General features: G+C 44.9%; 1 protein-coding gene across 2 annotated transcripts in view; it reads right to left on the bottom strand.

The window, feature by feature from the left end:
• The window catches only part of LOC139264713 (5'-AMP-activated protein kinase subunit gamma-2-like), a 574,817-nt gene extending 552,875 nt beyond the window's left edge, over positions 1-21,942 (bottom strand). Inside the window, exon 1 of one of the 2 annotated variants that reach the window (XM_070881658.1) lies at positions 21,426-21,942. In XM_070881658.1, coding sequence (XP_070737759.1) covers positions 21,426-21,509 — 84 coding nt within the window. In that variant the 5' untranslated portion in view covers positions 21,510-21,942. The remainder of the gene's footprint in view (positions 1-21,425) is intronic. The other variant, XM_070881657.1, reaches the window with a different exon arrangement.
• Positions 21,943-22,156: the final 214 nt, after the last annotated feature.

Raw genomic sequence — 22,156 nt, 5'->3', positions numbered from 1 at the left:
AAAGACAGCACCATTTTGCACCTAATGGAGGCAGATGTTTGTTTGGGTAGCACTCTCGCCTCTGAGTCAGAAGGTTGTGGGTTCAGGTCTCATTCCAGGGGCTTGAGCACAAAAAAAATCCAGGCTGACACTCCAGTACAGTGCTGAGGGAGTGCTGCACTGTCGGAGGTACCTTCTTTTGGATGAGACGTTAAACTGAAGCCCCGTCTGCTCTCTCAGGTGAACGTAAAAGATCCCATGGCACTATTTCGAAGAAGAGCAGGTGAATTATCCTCGGTGTTCTGGCCAATATTTATCCCTCAATCAACATCACTAAAGAAACAGATTATCTGGTCATTATCACATTGCTGTTTGTGGGAGCTTGCTGTGCGCAAACTGACTGCCGGGTTTCCTACATTGTAACAGTGACTACACTCCAAAAGTACTTCATTGGCTGTGAAGCGCTTTGAGACGTCCAGTGGTCTTGAAAGGCGCTATATAAATGCAAGTCATTCTTTCTTTCGTTAGCATATCTTAGCCAGTACAGCTGTAAACATACAAGTTGCCTCCATGTTGTCCATGAGGGCAGGAGGAATGGATAGAGCCGGCACAGACATGAGGAGTCGAATGGCCTCCTTCAGTGCTGTATGATTCTTAGATTAGACTCATACGCAGTCTCTGTCCATACTTGCATATGAATGAATGATCACGTGAGGAAGGTTCTAGAAGGTTTCCGTCTGAAAGATTAACAGCAATAGCATTCAAAAGGTTATCTTAAAAAATATATAAAGCTATAAGAGATTAGCATTTTGAATGGCGCAGATAAAGGAATAAGAGATTGGAGATGGGGACAAGGACGGCACAGAGCTACGAGAGGGAGGTGGGGGAGAAGGTTGACGCACTCCTGATACAGACCTGCAAGAATGTTGGCAAACACTGCACTTAATTCATACACATTAAACCAACAGCATTATTATGAATTGCATTTTAAAACATTTGTGTGTGGTTAAGATGAAATTATGGCCCTCAATAAATCGGCACACAAAGCAGTTTTGTCTATCTTTATCTCCATCTTCGTCCTTGGAATCATAACACATCACTAAACCATAATCTTTCTGTACTTTGAAGTTACGTTTCAATTCAGAATCGATTGCAGGACAAACTTAAAAAATTCAGAACAGCATTGAGCGCAAAAAAAATGTAGAGTCAATGTCAGCATTACAGATCCGGTAAATGTGATGTTCACCATCGAGAACTACGACAGCTTGAAATTCCATTCAAATACACACAGCTGGATATTTTGCCTCGGAAGTGACGCGCTTACAAAAATCATCCCGTTTTAAGCAGACGGGGCGAATTTTTTGGAACAGCTGGTGCAGGAGGGCAGATAGCTGGGGTATGGTAGTGCAGTGGTAATATTACTGTACTAGTAATCCAGAGGCACTCCACTCTGAGCTCCGTCACAGCAAGCGAGACCCAGGAGGGCAGAGAAAAGCCTCCTTGAAAAAATATAACATCCCCACCGACTCTTGGGAATCCTTGGCCCAAGACCACTTAAAGTGGAGGAGAAGCATTGGAGAAGGCACCAAACACTTTAGGTTTCTCAGTCAGGAGCACGTGGAAGCCAAGCACAAACAGCGGAAGGAGCTTACGGCAAACAAAGTACCACACCCACCCCAGTCCCTTCAACCACCACCGGCCCCACCTGTGACAGAGGATTCATTAGTCACATTAGAACTCATATTAGTGTGGAAGCAAGTCATCCTTGAATCCAGGGGACTGCCCAAGAACAACAATCCAGAGGCCTGGGCGAATAATCCAGAAAATCGCGAGTTCAAATCCCACCACGGCAGCTTGAGAGCTTGAATTCAGTACTTTTTTTTACAAAATCTGGAAATAACAAGTAGTAAAAATGACCGTGAAGCTGTCGGATTGTGGTAAAAACCCTTCTGGTTCACTAATGTCCTTTAAGGAAGGAGACCTGCCGTCTATTGAGGGAGTGCAGCGAAGGTTCACCAGACTGATTCCCGGGATGGCGGGACTGACATATCAAGAAAGACTGGATCAACTGGGCTTGTATTCACTGGAGTTCAGAAGAATGAGAGGGGATCTCATAGAAACGTTTAAAATTCTGACGGGGTTAGACAGGTTAGATGCAGGAAGAATGTTCCCAATGTTGGGGAAGTCCAGAACCAGGGGTCACAGTCTAAGGATAAGGGGTAAGCCATTTAGGACCGAGATGAGGAGAAACTTCTTCACCCAGAGAGTGGTGAACCTGTGGAATTCTCTACCACAGAAAGTTGTTGAGGACAATTCACTAAATATGTTCAAAAAGGAGTTAGATGTAGTCCTTACTACTAGGGGGATCAAGGGGTACGGCGAGAAAGCAGGAATGGGGTACTGAAGTTGCATGTTCAGCCATGAACTCATTGAATGGCGGTGCAGGCTCGAAGGGCCGAATGGCCTACTCCTGCACCTATTTACTGTGTTTCTTTACCTGATCAGGCCTATACGTGACTCCAGTCTCACACTGTCTTGACTCTTACACTGCCCTCTGAAATGGACTAGCAAATCATCATCATCGTAGGCGGTCCCTCGAAGCGAGGATGTCTTGCTTCCACGCCAAAAAGGGATAAGTTCACATATGTTTCAATGAAGGACCTAATATTCCAGATCCCAAACTAAATGTTGAAGGGTGGAAAATGCCTGTGCGTGGATTTTTCTTAAAAACGTGTGGTGACCGTTGCACACCAGCCACCACACGGGCTTGACAGAGCTAGGTCTTGGTCCAGTGGCAAGTATTACCCAAGACGACTGGAGACCAGCTCTGCTGCACGGACATAGTGTGCACACATATTGCAGTGTGGGCTGGCCCGTGCTGCCCCTGGGCCCTTGCCTCTTCTGGGCCCCGAACTCGAACCTCTCCTGGGCCCCGATCACATCGCTCCACGAACTCTTGCCGCTCCTTCGCCCGAATCTCGGAAGGTATCAAATAGAAGGCAGCTCACCACCACCTTCTCACAGCAACAAGCTATGGGCAATAAATGCAAGCCTTGCCAGCGACACCAACATCTTGAGAATGAATCTTAAAAATACAGCAGTTCAGAGGGAAGTGGTGGTGATGGTCGCAGAACACATTGAGCCCCTGACCTGTGGGGAGGGTGAAGCCTGCAAACTGGTGGGGCTGAAGTCGACAATTATCGACCAAGGAAACATTGAACCTTCAGTCGCCGCGCACACTGAAACAAACATTAGTTCGTGTGGGATTTCCACAACAGTCATGCCTTTTGAAGGGGAATATTGAAGATCATGCGTCTGTCAGTCTGAGCGGAAACATCAGTCGAGGGCCGACTGACCTATTCAGAGCCAAAGTGGTGAGCCGGGCCACCTAATCAACCTATGTGCTCGAGACCGTGGTGCGCATCGCCACTGGTACGTAACCAGAATTGATCGGAGCGGCCCAAGACATTGCAGCCTTGAATTCTGTCCCCTTCCACATGGAGAGATACCTTTACAAGAAATTCTTTCCCACAAAAAAAAAAGTGCTTAGGCATGACAAAACGCAGGAAAGATGTTGGGACATTTAGTTCACTTTCTTCCCACGGTGGAAGAACACGAAATAATGTGGCGACAGGCTGGGTCTTCTCACCAGCAAAGACACAAATCCAATGGGTTAATGCGTCCCTTTCCCCCGCCACTTCTCCAAATCAAAAACAACCATGCAGCTTTCCCTCCCCAATACTGGCTGCATCTCTGATCTGAAAAATAAAACATAATTCCAGAAAAGGACAGCAAGTCCATCTGTAGAGGTAATTTTAACCAAAGTCGCCAGTCAGGAAACCCACCTTCGATGGCGAGTTAAATCGGGCGGGGTGAAAAATACAGCCTTGCGCCCCCTTCCTGTCAGTTTCCCGACGGGAGGATTAGGTTAAAATTGCCCCCTTTATCTGTGAAGACGAAATGTAGGTTTACGTTGAAGAGAGATACTGGAAAATTAGAGTTTATTTTTGAAAAGCTGGTGGATAACATGCAACAATCATCTCATTTAAAGCTGTTAATTCAGAATAAGGAATTGCCCGTTTAACATGGAAATGAGGAAACATAGAAAATAGGTGCAGGAGTAGGCCATTCGGCCCTTCGAGCCTGCACCGCCATTCAATGAGTTCATGGCTGAACATGCAACTTCAGTATCCTGAGTAATTTCTTCTCTCAGGAGGTCGTGAATCTTTGGAATTCTCTACCCCAGAGAACTGTGGCAGCCGACTCACTGAGTATATTCAAGGTGGAGATAAACAGATTTTTGAATGATAAGGGAGTAAAGGGTTATGGGGAGTGGGCAGGGGAGTGGAGCTGAGTCCATGATCAGATCAGCCATGATCTTATTGAATGGCGGAGCAAGCTCAAGGGGCCGAATGGCCTACTCCTGCTCCTATTTCTATGTGAACAAGATCAAAAAAAAGATACGAGGCAAGAAAATAGGGGAAGGCAGCTACAAATCTACAACTGTTAAATATTCAGATCAGAAGTTGGCAAGAATGTTGAAGAGAAAGATGAGATGCTGCTCCTGGAGATTGCATTGAGCTTGGTTGGAATAGTTCAGGAGGCCAAAGACAAGAATAGGATTGCGAGACGAAGCTGAAGTGGCAAACTACAAGGAAATCCGGATTACAGTTCAGGGTAGAACAATGAAGAGACAATAATTGCTGTCTCCCATAGAGCCCAAAACAGTGATGTGGGAAGAGGCAAATGGGCAGATGCTGAACCTTCTACTGCTGCACATGGATGGTGCGAGAGGAGTAACAGCCAGATGTTAACAACTTGCATTAATATAGCATCTTTAACAAAGTAAAACAATCCAAGGAACATCGCAGGAGCGATTATCAAATAAAATTTGACACCAAGCCTAATGAGGACCTATTGAGACAAAGAGGTAGGTTTGAAGGAGCGTCTAAAAGGAGGAGAGAGAGATGTAGAGAGGCGGAGAGGTTTAGGGAGGGAATTTCAGAGCTTAGGGCCTAGGTAACTGAAGGTACGGCCACCAAAGGTGGGGCAAAGGAAGTGGGGGTTACACACGGGGCCAGAGTTGGAGGAATGTAGAGTTCTCAGTGGGAGGTAAGGCTGGAGGAGGTGACAGAGGTAGGGAGGGGCAAGGCCATGGAGCGACTGGAAAACAAGGATGAGAATTTTTTTTAAATCAGGCTGAACAAGGGTGGCATGGCGACACAGCCCTTCCAGACAGGAAGACATGCCACCCTGCAAAAAGGCCTGTGATGACCTGCAGGATTCAGAAGGAAAACATTATTCGGTAAAGCGAATGAACGGCGACTCTATCCTGAGCACCATTCTGGAACACTCTCTACTTCAGAGCTATCACAGCTCAATTTCCCATCTCCAAAACACGACACTGCACCCACCCCACGATCAAAATATGCCCATTCGAGCACAGTACACTGTAGCTGCAATGCACTGCTCCAGGGTGGGATTCCGATTTTGCCACATAACAAATCCCTTATCCAAATTAACATACCGAAGAATCAACCTTCCCAAAAATGATGTAACTAACAGCGTGCATTTATATAGCACCTGTTAACATAAATATCCCAGAAATATTTTTGCACAGCGAGTTGCTGTGATCTGGGACGCACTGCCTGAAAGGGTGGTGGAAGCAGATTCGATAGTAACGTTCAAAAGAGAATTGGATGAATACTTGAAGGGAAACCATTTACAGGGCTACGGGGAAAGACAAAGGGACTGGGATTAATTGAGTAGTTCCAACAAAGAGCACGACCGGCCAAATGGCCTCCTTCTGTACTGTATCATTCTATGATTCAAAGGCACTCTACAAAATCAGTGCCTCACCATGTAAAGAGACGACAAGGGCTGACTGAAAAAGCTTGGCCAAAAAACATGACTTAAGAAAGTTATTTAAAAAGAAAAAGCTTAGAAAGCTTCAGTGGGGTCAAGGCGGTTGAAGGGTCTGCTGCAAGGGGAGAGGGAGCAGGAAGAACGGACAAAAGGCCAGAATCAGAGGATAAAGTGTGGGCGGAATACAAGGCTGCAGGAGGCTGCGGACATGGGATGGGGCAAGGTAGACGAGGAGTTTAATTTTAGAATGCTGGGGACTTGAGCCTGAGTGGATCACTGACTGGAGCGAGGGGAAACCAGGATTTTTGATGCTTGCATTTTGGTCCAGCTGGTGTTTGTGGAGATTGGGTAGCTGGAAAGGATGATCGCAAAGGAATAGTCTTGAGGTCATAAAAGCACAGGCAAGCATTTCAGTGATGGAGACAGTCAATGTTGTGTGACTGGAAATGACGCTCTATACTGGTGTGAAGTAAAAACAGAAAATGCTGGAAACAACTCAGCAGAAACAGAAAACGTTGGAAACAGTTAGCAGATCAGGTAGCATCGGTGGAGAGAGGAAGGTAGGGTGGACATTTCAGGTCGATGACCTTGCGCGCGGTCCTGACGCAAGCGGAAGTGTGGCCAGCTACCTCCCGGGAAATTAGCTCACTGACTGAATCAGCGATTGCCCTATCATCAACTTGCCAGACGGTCTGCACCTGGGCAGGACCGGAACCAATGTCCGAGGGGGAGTGTTTGCTAGTGCTGTTGTGGAGGAGTTAAACTAATATGGCAGGGGGATGGGAACCAATGCAGGGAGACAGAGGGAAATAAAATGGAGGCTGAAGCAAAAGATAGAAAGGAGCATAGTAAAAGTGGAGGACAGAGAAACCCAAGGCAAAAAGCAAAAAGGGCCACATTACAGCAAAATTCGAAAGGGGAAAAGTGTGATAAAAAGACAAGCCTGAAGGCTCTGTGCCTCAATGCGAGGAGTATTCGGAATAAGGTGGACGAATTAACTGCGCAGATAGCAGTTAACGGATATGATGTAATTGGCATCACGGAGACATGGCTCCAGGGTGACCAAGGTTGGGAACTCAACATCCAGGGGTATTCAACATTTAGGAAGGATAGACAGAAAGGAAAAAGAGGGGTGGCGTTGCTGGTTAAAGAGAAAATTAATGCAACAGTAAGGAGGGACATTAGCTTGGATGATGTGGTATCGGTATGGGTGGAGCTGCGGAATACCAAAGGGCAGAAAACGCTATTGGGAGTTGTATTCAGACCATCAAACAGTAGTAGAGGTGTTGGGGACAGAATCAAACAAGAAATAAGGGATGTGTGCAATAAAGGTACAGCAGTGATCATGGGCGACTTTAATCTACATATTCATTGGGCTAACCAAACTGGTAGCAATGCGGTGGAGGAGGATTTCCTGGAGTGTATTAGGGATGGTTTTCTGGACCAATATGTCGAGGAACCAACTAGAGGGCTGGGTGATGTGTAATGAGAAAGGACTAATTAGCAATCTTGTTGTGCGAGGCCCCTTGGAGAAGAGTGACCATAATATGGTAAATTCTTTATTAAGATGGAGATTGACACAGTTAATTCAGAAGCTAGGGTCCTGAACTTAAGAAAAGGTAACTTCGACTGTATGTGGCGTGAATTGGCTAGAATAGACTGGCAAATGATACTTAAAGGGTTGACGGTAGATAGGCAATGGCAAACATTTAAAGATCACATGGATGAACTTCAACAATTGTACATCCCTGTCTGGAGTAAAAATAAAACGGGGAAGGTGGCTCAACCGTGGCTAACAAGGGAAATTAACGATAGTGTTATTCCAACGAAGAGGCATATAAATTGGCCAGAAAAAGCAGCAAACCTGAGGACTGGGAGAAATTTAGAAATCAGCAAAGGAGGACTAAGGGTTTAATTAAGAGGGGGGAAAATGAGTATGAGAGGAAGCTTGGCGGGAACATAAAAACTGACTGCAAAAGCTTCTATAGATATGTGAAGAGAAAAAGATTAGTGAAGACAAACGTAGGTCCCTTGCAGTCGGATTCAGGTGAATTTATAATGGGGAACAAAGAAATGGTGGACCAATTGAATAAATACTTCGGTTCTGTCTTCACGAATGTATTAGGGGACCGAGGGTCTAGTGAGAAGGAGGAACTGAAGGATATCCTTATTAGGCGGGAAATTGTGTTAGGGAAATTGAACTTAAGGAAGTGGCCCTAGAAATAGTGGATGCATTGGTGATCATTTTCCAACAGTCTATCGACTCTGGATCTGTTCCTATGGACTGTAGGGTAGCTAATGCAACCCCGTTTTTTTAAAAAAGGAGGGAGAGAGAAAACGGGTAATTATAGACCGGTTAGCCTGACATCAGTAGTGGGAAAAATGTTGGAATCAATCATTAAGGATGAAATAGCAGCGCATTTGGAAAGCAATGACAGGATTGGTCCAAGTCAGCATGAATTTATGAAAGGGAAATCACGCTTGACAAATCTTCTGGAATTTTTTGAAGATGTAACTAGCAGAGTGGACAAGGGAGAACCAGTGGATGTGGTGTATTTAGACTTTCAAAAGGCTTTTGACACAAGAGATTGGTTGAAAAATCAAAGCACATGGTATTGGGGGTAATGTACTGACATGGATAGAGAAACATAGAAACATAGAAAATAGGTGCAGGAGCAGGCCATTCAGCCCTTCTAGCCTGCACCGCCATTCAATGAGTTCATGGCTGAACATGAAACTTCAGTACCCCCTTCCTGCTTTCTCGCCATAACCCTTGATCCCCCTAGTAGTAAGGACTTCATCTAACTCCCTTCTGAATATATTTAGTGAATTGGCCTCAACTACTTTCTGTGGTAGAGAATTCCACAGGTTCACCACTCTCTGGGTGAAGAAGTTTCTCCTCATCTCGGTCCTAAATGGCTTACCCCTTATCCTCAGACTGTGACCCCTAGTTCTGGACTTCCCCAACATTGGGAACATTCTTCCTGCATCTAACCTGTCTAAACCCGTCAGAATTTTAAACGTTTCTATGAGGTCCCCTCTAATTCTTCTGAACTCCAGTGAATACAAGCCCAGTTGATCCAGTCTTTCTTGATAGGTCAGTCCCGCCATCCCGGGAATCAGTCTGGTGAATCTTCGCTGCACTCCCTCAATAGCAAGAATGTCCTTCCTCAAGTTAGCAGACCAAAACTGTACACAATACTCCAGGTGTGGCCTCACCAAGGCCCTGTACAACTGTAGCAACACCTCCCTGCCCCTGTATTCAAATCCCCTCGCTATGAAGGCCAACATGCCATTTGCTTTCTTATCCGCCTGCTGTACCTGCATGCTAACCTTCAATGACTGATGTACCATGACACCCAGGTCTCGTTGCACCTTCCCTTTTCCTAATCCGTCACCATTCAGATAATAGTCTGTCTCTCTGTTTTTACCACCAAAGTAGATAACCTCACATTTATCCACATTATACTTCATCTGCCATGCATTTGCCCACTCACCTAACCTATCCAAGTCACTCTGCAGCCAAATAGCATCCTCCTCGCAGCTCACACTGCCACCCAACTTAGTGTCATCCGCAAATTTGGAGATACTGCATTTAATCCCCTCGTCTAAATCATTAATGTACAATGTAAACAGCTGGGGCCCCAGCACAGAATCTTGCGGCACCCCACTAGTCACTGCCTGCCATTCTGAAAAGTACCCGTTTACTCCTACTCTTTGCTTCCTGTCTGACAACCAGTTCTCAATCCACGTCAGCACACTACCCCCAATCCCATGTGCTTTAACTTTGCACATTAATCTCTTGTGTGGGACCTTGTCGAAAGCCTTCTGAAAGTCCAAATATACCACATCAACTGGTTCTCCTTTGTCCACTTTACTGGAAACATCCTCAAAAAATTCCAGAAATTTGTCAAGCATGATTTCCCTTTCACAAATCCATGCTGACTTGGACCTATCATGTCACCATTTTCCAGATGCACTGCTATGACATCCTTAATAATTGATTCCATCATTTTACCCACTACTGAGGTCAGGCTGACCGGTCTATAATTCCCTGTTTTCTCTCTCCCTCCTTTTTTAAAAAGTGGGGTTACATTGGCTACCCTCCACTCCATAGGAACTGATCCAGAGTCAATGGAATGTTGGAAAATGACTGTCAATGCATCCGCTATTTCCAAGACCACCTCCTTAAGTACTCTGGGATGCAGTCCATCAGGCCCTGGGGATTTATCGGCCTTCAATCCCATCAATTTCCCCAACACAATTTCCCGACTAATAAAGATTTCCCTCCAGTTTCCACTCCTTACTAGACCCTCTGACCCCTTTTATATCCGGAAGGTTGTTTGTATCCTCCTTCGTGAATACCGAACCAAAGTACTTGTTCAATTGGTCTGCCATTTCTTTGTTCCCCGTTATGACTTCCCCTGATTCTGACTGCAGGGGACCTACGTTTGTCTTTACTAACCTTTTTCTCTTTACATACCTATAGAAACTTTTGCAATCCACCTTAATGTTCCCTGCAAGCTTCTTCTCGTACTCCATTTTCCCTGCCCTAATCAAACCCTTTATCCTCCTCTGCTGAGTTCTAAATTTCTCCCAGTCCCCGGGTTCGCTGCTATTTCTGGCCAATTTGTATGCCACTTCCTTGGCTTTAATACGATCCCTGATTTCCCTTGATAGCCACGGTTGAGCCACCTTCCCTTTTTTATTTTTACGCCAGACAGGAATGTACAATTGTTGTAATTCATCCATGCGGTCTCTAAATGTCTGCCATTGCCCATCCACAGTCAACCCCCTAAGTATCATTCGCCAATCTATCTTAGCCAATTCACGCCTCATACCTTCAAAGTTACCCTTCTTTAAGTTCTGGACCATGGTCTCTGAATTTACTGTTTCATTCTCCATCCTAATGCAGAATTCCACCATATTATGGGCACTCTTCCCCAAGGGGCCTCGCACAATGAGATTGCTAATTAATCCTCTCTCATTACACAACACCCAGTCTAAGATGGCCTCCCCCCTAGTTGGTTCCTCAACATACTGGTCTAGGAAACCATCCCTTATGCACTCCAGGAAATCCTCCTCCACCGTATTGCTTCCAGTTTGACTAGCCCAATCTATGTGCATATTAAAGTCACCCATTATAACTGCTACACCTTTATTGCATGCACCCCTAATTTCCTGTTTTATGCCCTCCCCAACATCCCTATTACTGTTTGGAGGTCTGTACACAACTCCTACTAACGTTTTTTGCCCTTTGGTGTTCTGCAGCTCTACCCATATAGATTCCACATCATCCAAGCTAATGTCTTTCCTAACTATTGCATTAATCTCCTCTTTAACCAACAATGCTACCCCACCTCCTTTTCCCTTTACTCTATCCTTCCTGAATGTCGAATACCCCTGAATGTTGAGTTCCCAGCACTGATCATCCTGGAGCCACGTCTCCGTAATCCCAATCACATCATATTTATTAACATCTATTTGCACAGTTAATTCATCCACCTTATTGCGGATACTCCTTGCATTAAGACACAAAGCCTTCAGGCTTGTTTTTTTTAACACCCTTTGTCCTTTTAGAATTTTGCTGTACAGTGGCCCTTTTTGTTCTTTGCCTTGGGTTTCTCCGCCCTCCACTTTTCCTCATCTCCTTTCTGTCTTTTGCTTTTGCCTCCTTTTTGTTTCCCTCTGTCTCCCTGCATTGGTTCCCATCCCCCTGCCATATTAGTTTAAATCCTCCCCAACAGCACTAGGCAGACAGGAAGCAGAGAGTCGGGATAAACGGGTACTTTCCAGAATGGCAGGCAGTAACTAGTGGAGTGCCGCAGGGCTCAGTGCTGGGACCCCAGCTCTTTACAATATACATTAATGATTTAGATGAAGGAATTGAGTGTAATATCTCCAAGTTTGCAGATGACACTAAACTGGATGGCGGTGTGAGCTGTGAGGAAGCTAAGGGGCTGCAGGCTGACTTGGACAGGTTAGGTGAGTGGGCAAATGCATGGCAGATACAGTATAATGTGGATAAATGTGAGGTTATCCACTTTGGGGGCAAAAACACGAAGGCAGAATATTATCTGAATGGCGGCAGATTAGGAAAAGGAGAGGTGCAACGAGACCTGGCTGTCATGGTTCATCAGTTATTGAAAGTTGGCAAGCAGATACATCAGGCAGTGAAGGCGGCAAATGGTAAGTCAGCCTTCATAGCTAGGGGATTTGAGTAATAGAGCAGGGAGGTCTTACTGCAGTTGTACAGGGCCTTGGTGAGGCCTCACCTGGAATATTGTGTTCAGTTTTGGTCTCCTAATCTGAGGAAGGACGTTCTTGCTATTGAGGGAGTGCAGCGAAGATTCACCAGACTGATTCCCGGGGATGGCTGGACTGACATATGAGGAGAGACTGGATCAACTGGGCCTTTATACACTGGAGTTTAGAAGGATGAGAGGGGATTTCATAGAAACGTATAAAGTTCTGGCGGGACTGGACAGGTTAGATGCGGGAAGAATGTTCCCGATGTTGGGGAAGTCCAGAACCAGGGAACACAGTCTTAGGATAAGGGGTAGGCCATTTAGGACTGAGATGAGGAGAAACTTCTTTACTCAGAGAGTTGTTAACCTGTGGAATTCTCTGCTACAGAGAGTTGTTGATGCCAGTTCATTGGATATATTCAAGAGGGAGTTAGATATGGCCCTTATGGCTAAAGGGATCAAGGGGTATGGAGAGAAAGCGGAAAAGGGATACTGAGGGAATGATTAGCCATGATCTTATTGAATGGTGGCGCAGGCTCGAAGGGCCGAATGGCCTACTCCTGCACCTATTTTCTATGTTTCTATGTTGTCAGCCATTTAAAATGTGAACCCTCCCCCACCCACACCTCCACAGCAACGCTGAATGCTGGAATGCAATCGCATCCGCCTTAGCAACAGTGGAAGTACAACGGCATACTCAGTGCCCAGCGTTGCTAAAAATGTTGGAGGGAAAATTGGTTGGATGACTCATTTCCTTCATTAGCATGCTACTTACTTGAATACATCTACCGAAAGCATATTCACAGTCTGCTGTCCCTTCCCAAGGGAAAATCCCAGCAATGGCAGCAGCCAGTAGAACATTTCCCTCAGCAATTTCCCTCCCCCACCTGAAGTTAAACAAACTAACGGTTTAACTTAAACACACCTGTCTCCCAAAATTGCTTTATGTGCTGATCCTGGGAAAATGAAAGAGTGAGATTATAGTGTGTGGGGGGCATGCATAAGAATATATGAACATACGGAATAGGAGCAGGAGTAGGCCATTTGGCCCCTTGAGCCTGCTGATCTGATCTTGGCCTCAACTCCACTTTCCTGCCTGTTCCCCATAACCCTCGTAGTTCAAAAATCTGTCCATCTCCGCCTTGAATATATTCAGTGACTCAGCCCCCACAGCAATCTGGGGCAGAGAATTCCAAAGATTCATGACCCTCAGAGAAGAAATTCCTCCTCATCTCCGTCTTAAATGGGAGACCCCTTATTCTGTAACGATGCCCCCTAGTTCTAGACTCCCCCATGAGGGGAAACATCCTCTCAGCATGCAGTTCAATGAGTAAAGGCCTTAACTGGTAGGTAGTCCCTCTTACATTCACATCCTCTACACACCACAGGAAAATAGCAAGGCATTATGAAATTAGAAGAAGGAGATTTCTTTGTAGGAACTGAAACATCAACTTTCAGGATCAAAAGCAAAATACTACAGATGCTGGAAATCTAAAATGAAAACAAGAAGTGCGAAAAACACTCAGTAGGTGAGACAGCATCGGAGGAGAGGGGAATAAGAGTTATTATTTCAGGTCACTGACCCCCTGAAACGTTAATACTGTTTCTCATTCCACAGATGCTGTCTGTTTTCCAGCATTTTCTGTTTTCAAGAACAGTCCCCTAAAGGCATTGTTGCATACTGCAATTCAAGCTAAAGAGTGTCGGCCTACTAAATCTATCAAGATTACCACTTTGGAAGTGCTATCAATTGGGAACTAATTCAGATATCCAGGAGGCAGTCATTGAAGAGGCGGAAAGATGGCTAAACTGTCCTTGCAAAATGCAGGTTGCACTGAACCATCCACTTGGCTAACTGCAGCTTACATACTAGTCTGCCTTAGGTCTTTGCACCATAGAAACAAATAATTATAAAGACTTCCTAAAATTACTCTTTGTGACTAAGGGCTTTGCAAGAAGTTATGATTTGTGCAGTGGATGAAACGACATGACAATTTCATGACCCAAACAAAATGAAACTATAAACTAGTGGATGCCCCGAGAGAACTAATAAAGGTATCAAGAATTCTCATGCAACAGTCAGTCTTTAATCACAGATCTTCAACTAAAAGTCCGTGGACTTGGATGCAATAATTAACCCCTTCTCCTTTCGCACTCCATGCACCTCATGAGGGAACACAATCCTACCTCTGCTCAGTGAAATGTGAGAGAATTTCCCGAAGGCACTAGGTGCTCAGCAATATTGCTTTTCTCTCTTGCTCGCTTCATTTTATTTTTCCTTCTACCCATAGAATTAACAATAACTTGCATTTAAATTGTGCATTTAACGTAGTAAAACGACCCAAGGTGCTTCACAGGAGTGTTGTCGAACAAAATTTGTCAATGTGCCTTGTGAGGAGACATTAGGACCGCCTTGGTCAAAGAGGAGCGTCTCAAGAGGAGAGAAAGGTGGAGAGATGGAAAGACTTAGGGAGGGAATTCAAGGGCTTACGCCCCAGGCAGCTAATGGTGGAGCGATTAAAATCGGGGATGTAGAAGAGGCCAGAATTGAGAAAGTTCATGCGGAATCTTCCTCTTGGAAAAGGAAATTAGCATAGCCTTCATCTTTGATCAGAAACACAAGATTTAATGGTTGTCTGTGCAATGTATGCACCTGTAGAGCTGTTTAGGAGTTCGTGTTCCATGTGTATTTTCAATGTGTCAGGTTGCAGCCCCTATTCCATTATTTGAAGGGGCTGCCCCTCAATTTCCCATACTCCTGATCTTTGAGCACCCGGTGCGGAAGGGAGCAGTCAGGTCGGAGGGTCTCCTCGTAGGACTGCTCCTGGGCCTGGTCAAGGGGGCCATCAGCCGGTCCAGGCAGCGGGCGGTCGAGTGGGTCGTTCAGCCTGACTGCCTGCCTCTCTTCCACGGTTACATCCGAGCCAGGGTGTCCCTGGAGATGGAGCACGCGGTGTCCACTGGTACGCTCGCGGCCTTCCGCGAGAGGTGGACGCCGGAGGGACTGGAGTGCATCATCACCCCCGGCAACCAAATTTTAATTTGATTTTATATGTTTAAAGTTTAATTTGTTTTATTGCCGGTTTTAGTGTCCCTCTCCCCTTTTATAGGGGGCACTTGTATAATGTATGTTTTAGTGCCTAAAAAAAAACACAAAAAAACAAAAAAGGGCCTTGATAAGTGTTGGAGTGTCCCCCGGATTAGGGGGCACTTGATTTAATGTTTATTTCTGTTGCAACCAAAAGAGTTGTAGAGCTGTTTAGGAGTTTGTGTTCCATGTGTATTTTCAATGTGTCAGGTTGCAGCCCCTATTCCATTATTTGAAGGGGCTGCCCCTCGACTTCTGACTGCACTTCAGTCCACGCTCCTGATCTTTGAGCACCCTGTGCGGAGGGGAGCGGGCAGGTCGGAGGGCCTCCTCTTGGACTGCTCCTGGGCATGGCCAAGGTGGCCATTAACAGGTCCAGGCTGCGGGCGGTCGAGGGGATCGTTCAGCCCGACTGCCTGCCTCTCTTCCGCGGTTACTTTCACACCAGGAGATGGAGCAAGTGGTGTCCACCGGTACGCTCGCAGCCTTCCGTGAGAGGTGGGCACCGGAGGGACTGGAGTGCATCATTACCCCCGGGAACAGAATTTTAATTTAATTTGGCCAAGTTCCCAGTTAAGTTGTAAATTTGAGGGTTCTAGTGCCCTTACAAAAAGGGGGCACTTGATTTAAAGTTATTTTAAAATAGTTGTAGAGTTGTTGAGTTGGGAGTGGCTTAGCCAGTCACATGCTTTCACAAGACTCAATAAAACCCCAGCCAGTTGGGTTCATGGGATCCACGATGATGCATGTGAGCCTGGTGGATGAACTGGTAATGTGTTGTGTGATTGTAAAATTTTTGCTAATAAACCAACTACTTCTTAATAGCAATGTGTTGCTATGAATTTTTAAGCAAAGAACCCATGAAGCAAATACATTAAGGTCTGGGAAGAGAAACTACTTTGACTTTGGAAGCCACTGGCTCCTGAAAATACGCTAAACATAATTTTTGCAAGATTTAGCAAGAAGAAGATTAGTAGATTTAGATTTGGCAACCATGATATAGGTAATTGAATGGGCTCATAAATGGCAGATGCCCTGTAATATAGGGAAGTATTGCATTGTGAACATAGGCCCAGCAACTCAAACGGCTATTTATTCCATGTGTGGGTGCTCAAGAGCAGGAAAGGGACTTGGGTTATGGTCTAGCCACTACTCACGAGCAATATGAAGCAACTAAAGTGAAAACAAATGGTTCCAGGAAATACACTGCTAAGTTAATAAAGCACTATGCGTCAGTTATATGAGGCTGTGTTATGGTCACAATTGGAGTGCAGGTTGAACCTTCCTTATCCGGAACCCTCGGGACCTGGCCTGTTCTGGGTAAGGGATTTTTCTGGACGAGGGGTGGTCACATTAAATTGGATGGTACAAGTACTGAGCAAAGGGGTATCTGGGCTGGCTGGCTTGCTTGGGGCTGGGAATGCAGCAGAGAGATCATGGAGGGAGAGGTGGGGGGGGGCGGGGGCGGTGGATAGCGGGGTCAGGTCATCGATTGCGGGAGTTGGCAGCGAGGAAGGACTTCAATTTGTTCATGTCGGAGTTCTGTGCATGCGGCACCTGGTGGCCGGGAATGGTTCTGGACGACGGGTGGTTCCGGTTAATGGCGGTTCAACCTGTATTTTGCCCATTTTTTGTCCCACGCCTAACAATGGGGTACGGTAGTATAGTGATTATGTTACAGGCCTATCCAGAGGCCTAGACTAATGATCCGGAGACACAAATTCAAATCCCACCATGGCTGAGGAATTTCAATTCAGTTAATTAAATAAATCTGGATTTTTTTTTAAAAAGCTAGTATCAGTAATGGTGACCGTGAAACTACCCGATTGTCGTAAAAACCCAACTGGTTCACTAATGTCCTTTAGTGAAGGAAATCTGCCGTCCTTACCCGGTCTGGCCTATATATGACTCCAGACCAACAGCAATGTGGTTGATTCTTAACTGCCCCTTTGAAATGGCAGCTCACCACCACCTTGTATGCGGCAATTTGCGACGGGCAATAAATGCTGGCTTTGCCAGCAACGCCCACATCCCGTGAACTAATTTTTAAAAAATAGATTTTGAGGTTCTTGGAGAGAGTACAGAGGAGATCAACTAGGATCAATAACTAAACTTTGTTCCAAGGATTGGCTTGGGGAGCGATTCACTTTGGAGAAACGTACTGTAATATATTTATACCACCAATTTGGAGGGATAGGACTGAGGGTTTTACACAAGATTGGACATGGTATAGATATTAAAATTGGGAAGTGATACAGGAACTATACAGTATGCCAATAAAATGTGTGACAGTATTCGAAGTGGCAGCTGACCAGTGAACTTGTAAAGTCACAGAACAACCTCCATACACTTCTATACCTCTGCTCTGGCCCTGTATCTTGATATTCGATGTTCTTCTTTCCATTGAAAATGGACCCAGGAGTGTAGATTAATCGCTGTGCTAATTCTACTCCTTTTTATCCTGTAACCTATTCTTAGAATATTCAGTACTTAATGTTTAGTCAATATTGTTTCATTTACCATTCATCTGTCCAATTGCTCAACAAGCTGTATATCCTTCTGCAAAACATTAAATACATTATCTGTTCATACAGCCCCGTCTATTTTCGTGTCATGTGCATATTTAACCAGCTTAGAATTCTGCATCCAGTTCATTTTTGTAGTTCATTAAGCAGTAACAATCCACCCCATCCCAGCCCAAGTTGACACTGCACATGAGTATTTTTCTTTTTACTCTAATTTCTCACCTGGTCCCACATTCTACTCTACATTCCCATTGAGTTTAGTTTAAGAAATCTTGGTTTATTTTGAAAGCCCTTCGACTATCAATTGAGGGTGTTATAAAGTCCCATAGTCAAGAGATTTGTCAGGCAAGATTTCTGAAATCCATACTGACTGTGGCTTATTAAGCCATTTGTGTGCAGGATCTCCTCTAACTTACTCCTTAGTGTAGTTTCTACTATTTTTCCCAGGACGAGTGGGCCTGTAGTCAATTAGGTCCAATGTGCAATGTTTTTAAATGCCAGCATTATATTTGCCAGCTTCTAATTTTGAGGAACTCTCCAGGGCCCAATGAATTGGTCATTGCTATAGCCTGTGCCCTGCAGATTTCCTCGATCTTCTTCAGCACCCTAGGATATATGGATTCTGGCCCAGGAGCATTGTTCATCTTCAGTCCTTCAAACGTGTGAAAAGTACAAATGAGAGTTCCTTCCCGTCTTCAGGATGTCCTAAAGCACTTCGGCCAATAAACTGCTTTTGAAGTGTCATCAACGTTACTTATACAGACTCGGCAACAAATCTGTACACAAACAGTAAATGAAATAAATGATCAGTTCATCTGTTGAATGAGAGGAAAATGTTGGCACTTTTTTTGAAGTCCCAGTTTTTTCCCCAACACTGATATTGTGATATGGGTGGGGTGGGGTGAGGCATTTTGGCATTTAATATTCTTTGCTACATTCTTCAGCAGTTCTTTTGCATTCCCAAAGCATTTTCTTGTAATCCTTCTTGTATTCAGTGTCAGCTATGGCTCAGTGGGTAGCACACTTGCCTGTGTCAGAGGGTTGTGGGTTCAAGGCCCACTCTAGGGACTTGAGCATATAAATCTAGACTGACCCTTCAGTGCAGTGCTGAGGGTGTGCCACACTGTTGGAGCTGCCGTCTTTCGGATGAGACATTAAACCCCGTCTGCTCTCTCAGGTGGAGGTAAAAGATCCCATGGCACTATTTCAAAGAAGAGCAGGGGAGTTATCCCCGGTGTCCTGGCCAATATTTGTCCCTCAATCAACATAACAAAACAGATTATCTGGTCATTTTCGCATTGCTGTTTGTGGGAGCTTGCTGTGCGCAAATTGGCTACTGCATTTCCCACATTACAACAGTGACTACACTCCAAAAATACTACATTGTCTGTAAAGTGCTTTGAGACAGCCAGCGGTCGTGAAAGGCGCTATATATATGCAATTCTTTTTTTAAAGTTAACGGCTCATCAGTAAGACAGCACCTCCGCCAGTGCAGCACTCCCTCAGTACTGCACGGGACCCCATCTTGCCAGTGGCAGACAACTGTGGTGGTGACTAGCCCCCAACACACACACACACACACCTTGCCCTGTACGTTGGTTGAGAAGTGTTCCAGATTTGATCTTGCTGCCCTTGGTTCTGATCAACTAGTGTGCAGGTCATTGCTCTATAGTCACTTGCCTGGAGGTCAGTTCCCTTGTACAATTAGGTGCCCAATCAAGTCCAGTATATATCCATTCTCACTGTTAAATGTGGGAAAGGTGGTCACAGACAGATCACTTGTCCTCCATGTCCGGTTCAACTGAACATCCTTGGTTGTTAAAAGGGAAGTTCTCTGGTGCATCATTGCCACAGCAAGTTCAGCTAGAAACAAAGTTAGCCCTTATTTGGGTTGTATTTGTGATTCCTCTAAAATGGAGCATGGATTCCTGCTCTAGTATTTACTGCATGACTGGGCTGGCAGACCCCACATCCCCATGGATATCCAATCTGTTCTGACCACAGATAGATACCTTATGAAAACTCTATGTGGGGCTGAGGGGAGGCTAGTTTTAATTTCCAGTTAGTGATCACCAGTGGCTTTCTCAACCCTTGCAGAAACTGACCTACTTTCAGCCTCTTTGCCTCTCCTACCTTTCAACCAGTGATGACGCCCCAAAAGGTACTTCATTGGCCGTAAAGTGCTTTGAGACATCATTTTTGTCTATATTTTGTGCACTCTTTCTTTACAGTAACCCATGGCTCTGCACTGAATAATCAGAGGCCCTCAGTGATTATGGAATGTTTTCATTATTTTTTCTCTTGTAAGCAGTGGTCATTATTAGATGGGGCAGCTTCTAATGAGGCACAGTGGCTGTGGCCTGAGCATTCTAAACACAAAGCCAGACATGGTGCTTGTCTATTTGTGATCAAAAAAAGTTTGTGTTGTATTATATTGCTCAAAGAAAGAGGGTATTTTTTTTAATACAAAATTTTAAATGATTGATAACATTGTACACCAAAAAAAAGTGCATGTTTTTTTTTTAAGGCCCCTGTGACGTGCATTAAGTGCATCGTTTCAGGAGTTTTAAAAGTTTCAAATATTACACAATATTTATTTTCTAAATGTGCCAAAGTTGACTGTAAAAGGCGCTATATAAATCCAAGTCTTTCTTTCTTTCCTATTCTACTCCATCCTATCGTATAGGAGTACGCAGGTTAGAAATAGATTCTCTAACCCATACTCCCAACTGGGAGTACTGGATTTACCTTTCTATGTGAATTATTATGGTGTGAGCTACTATATATCTGCCACAATCTTTCTCTCTCTCTCACACACCACTTTCTTCCCCCATTTGTATCGAGCAATATAGTAGCAATGACATGGCAGAAAATAAATTGTAACAAGACAAAAGCTGCAATGCTAAACTCCTTGTTGCCTCTGGATGTGAGATCTGCTTCCCTCCCTCTTTTTTAAAAATTAGTATCAGATACTTGGTACAGGAGTCAAGACTTGAGTCAATTAGCTCCCATCCATCCCCAAAGCTATTGATGTACATGACTCAGCAGGCTACATTACCACTTACAAGACGAGTATCAATGAAATATTTTTTTTAATGGACAGAGTTAATGCTACATTTAATTGCATTTTGGCAGAGGCCTATTTCTCCATTTGAAGCATCCAGGGACTGCGATTCTACTCTGAATCACAACATCGTCATTTTGTACTGATTCTGCAGTTTAAAATGTTTATACTTACATTGCACTATTTAAATAAGTGCATCATCCCGCCCCTTCCAATCTTCAATAAGAAGTTGAGACTTCCCACCTTAACTTGAACCCCAGATTGCAGCTCTTTAAACGATGTGCCACGCACTCATTTCCTCCAAAAGAAAATCCCCCCACATTTAAAATGTGTGTCTTTACCGACAGAGCGGGTTAGAATAATCCCTTTTATTAATTATGAAGGAAATTGTAGATGCATAGTTGTGTTTAATTAACCCTACTTCAGGCTGAACGGTCATCCCCCTACATATCATACACATATCTCTACTGGAAGGCAGGCAGCAACATTTCGCATTTCCTGTGCGAACTTCCCCATATTCAGCAGCGTCGCGTCTCACACCCTCTGCCTGCATGTTTACATCTGAGGCTGGTCCGACACAGCGCGCACTCTCTCTCTCACACACACACACACAGCGCTCGCAATAAGCTTGTGTTTACAACACAGACAGCACCTACCGGAATATTCAGACGCAACATGCGTCTCTTGTTTCTCTTCATCCCGCTTTTCTTTTTAGTGGAATCCACGGCGGTGCTTCCCATAGGATCTCCTGGATAGATGGAAGGGACAGAGAGAGAGAGAGGGATCGGTCGATTCCCAGACTTGAACTTGCGCCCTTCCTGACCGCTGAACCGCACACTCCTTGGAGAAGGCAGAGAGAGAGAGAGAGAGGAAACGCTCGGGCTCTTTAACCTTCCTTCCCTCTGAAAGCTGGATTGGTTCTTTAAAAAAAAATCACCTTCAGCTGCAACAACCACTCATCTCGGCGAATCTAGATACATTTTACACCTTCCCAACAAAGGCGAGAGCCCCTTGTGAAGTCCGCTTTAAGAAGCCAAGATGTTTATTGTGATATCCTCGCCCTTGTAACAACACGTGAGTAACACAGTTCCCAATCAAAGAGGCTCTCCAAAAGGAAAACAAATGCACATTGAGAGAGAGAGAGAGGAAAGCAGCCAGAGCTTGGCGTTTAAAGGGATGAAGGCGAATCCTCTTTTATTCCCTCCCTCGTCGCCGCTCTGCAAATCGACACACTGCAAAGTCAAAGCACATATTGCAATTGGTGAAAACGCGTGTTCGATTTTAAAGAGGGGAGGGGGGGGGACGACAAATCTTTAAAAAAAAGTTTCAGGAAGTGAACTCTTGGCTCGACCACGGGTGTTGATCTGTCCTGTGCAATGCAAAGTCC

The sequence above is a fragment of the Pristiophorus japonicus genome, chromosome 5 (genome assembly GCF_044704955.1).
Source record: "Pristiophorus japonicus isolate sPriJap1 chromosome 5, sPriJap1.hap1, whole genome shotgun sequence".
Taxonomy (NCBI): Eukaryota; Metazoa; Chordata; class Chondrichthyes; family Pristiophoridae; genus Pristiophorus; species Pristiophorus japonicus.
This window is presented reverse-complemented; position numbering and strand designations above follow the sequence as displayed.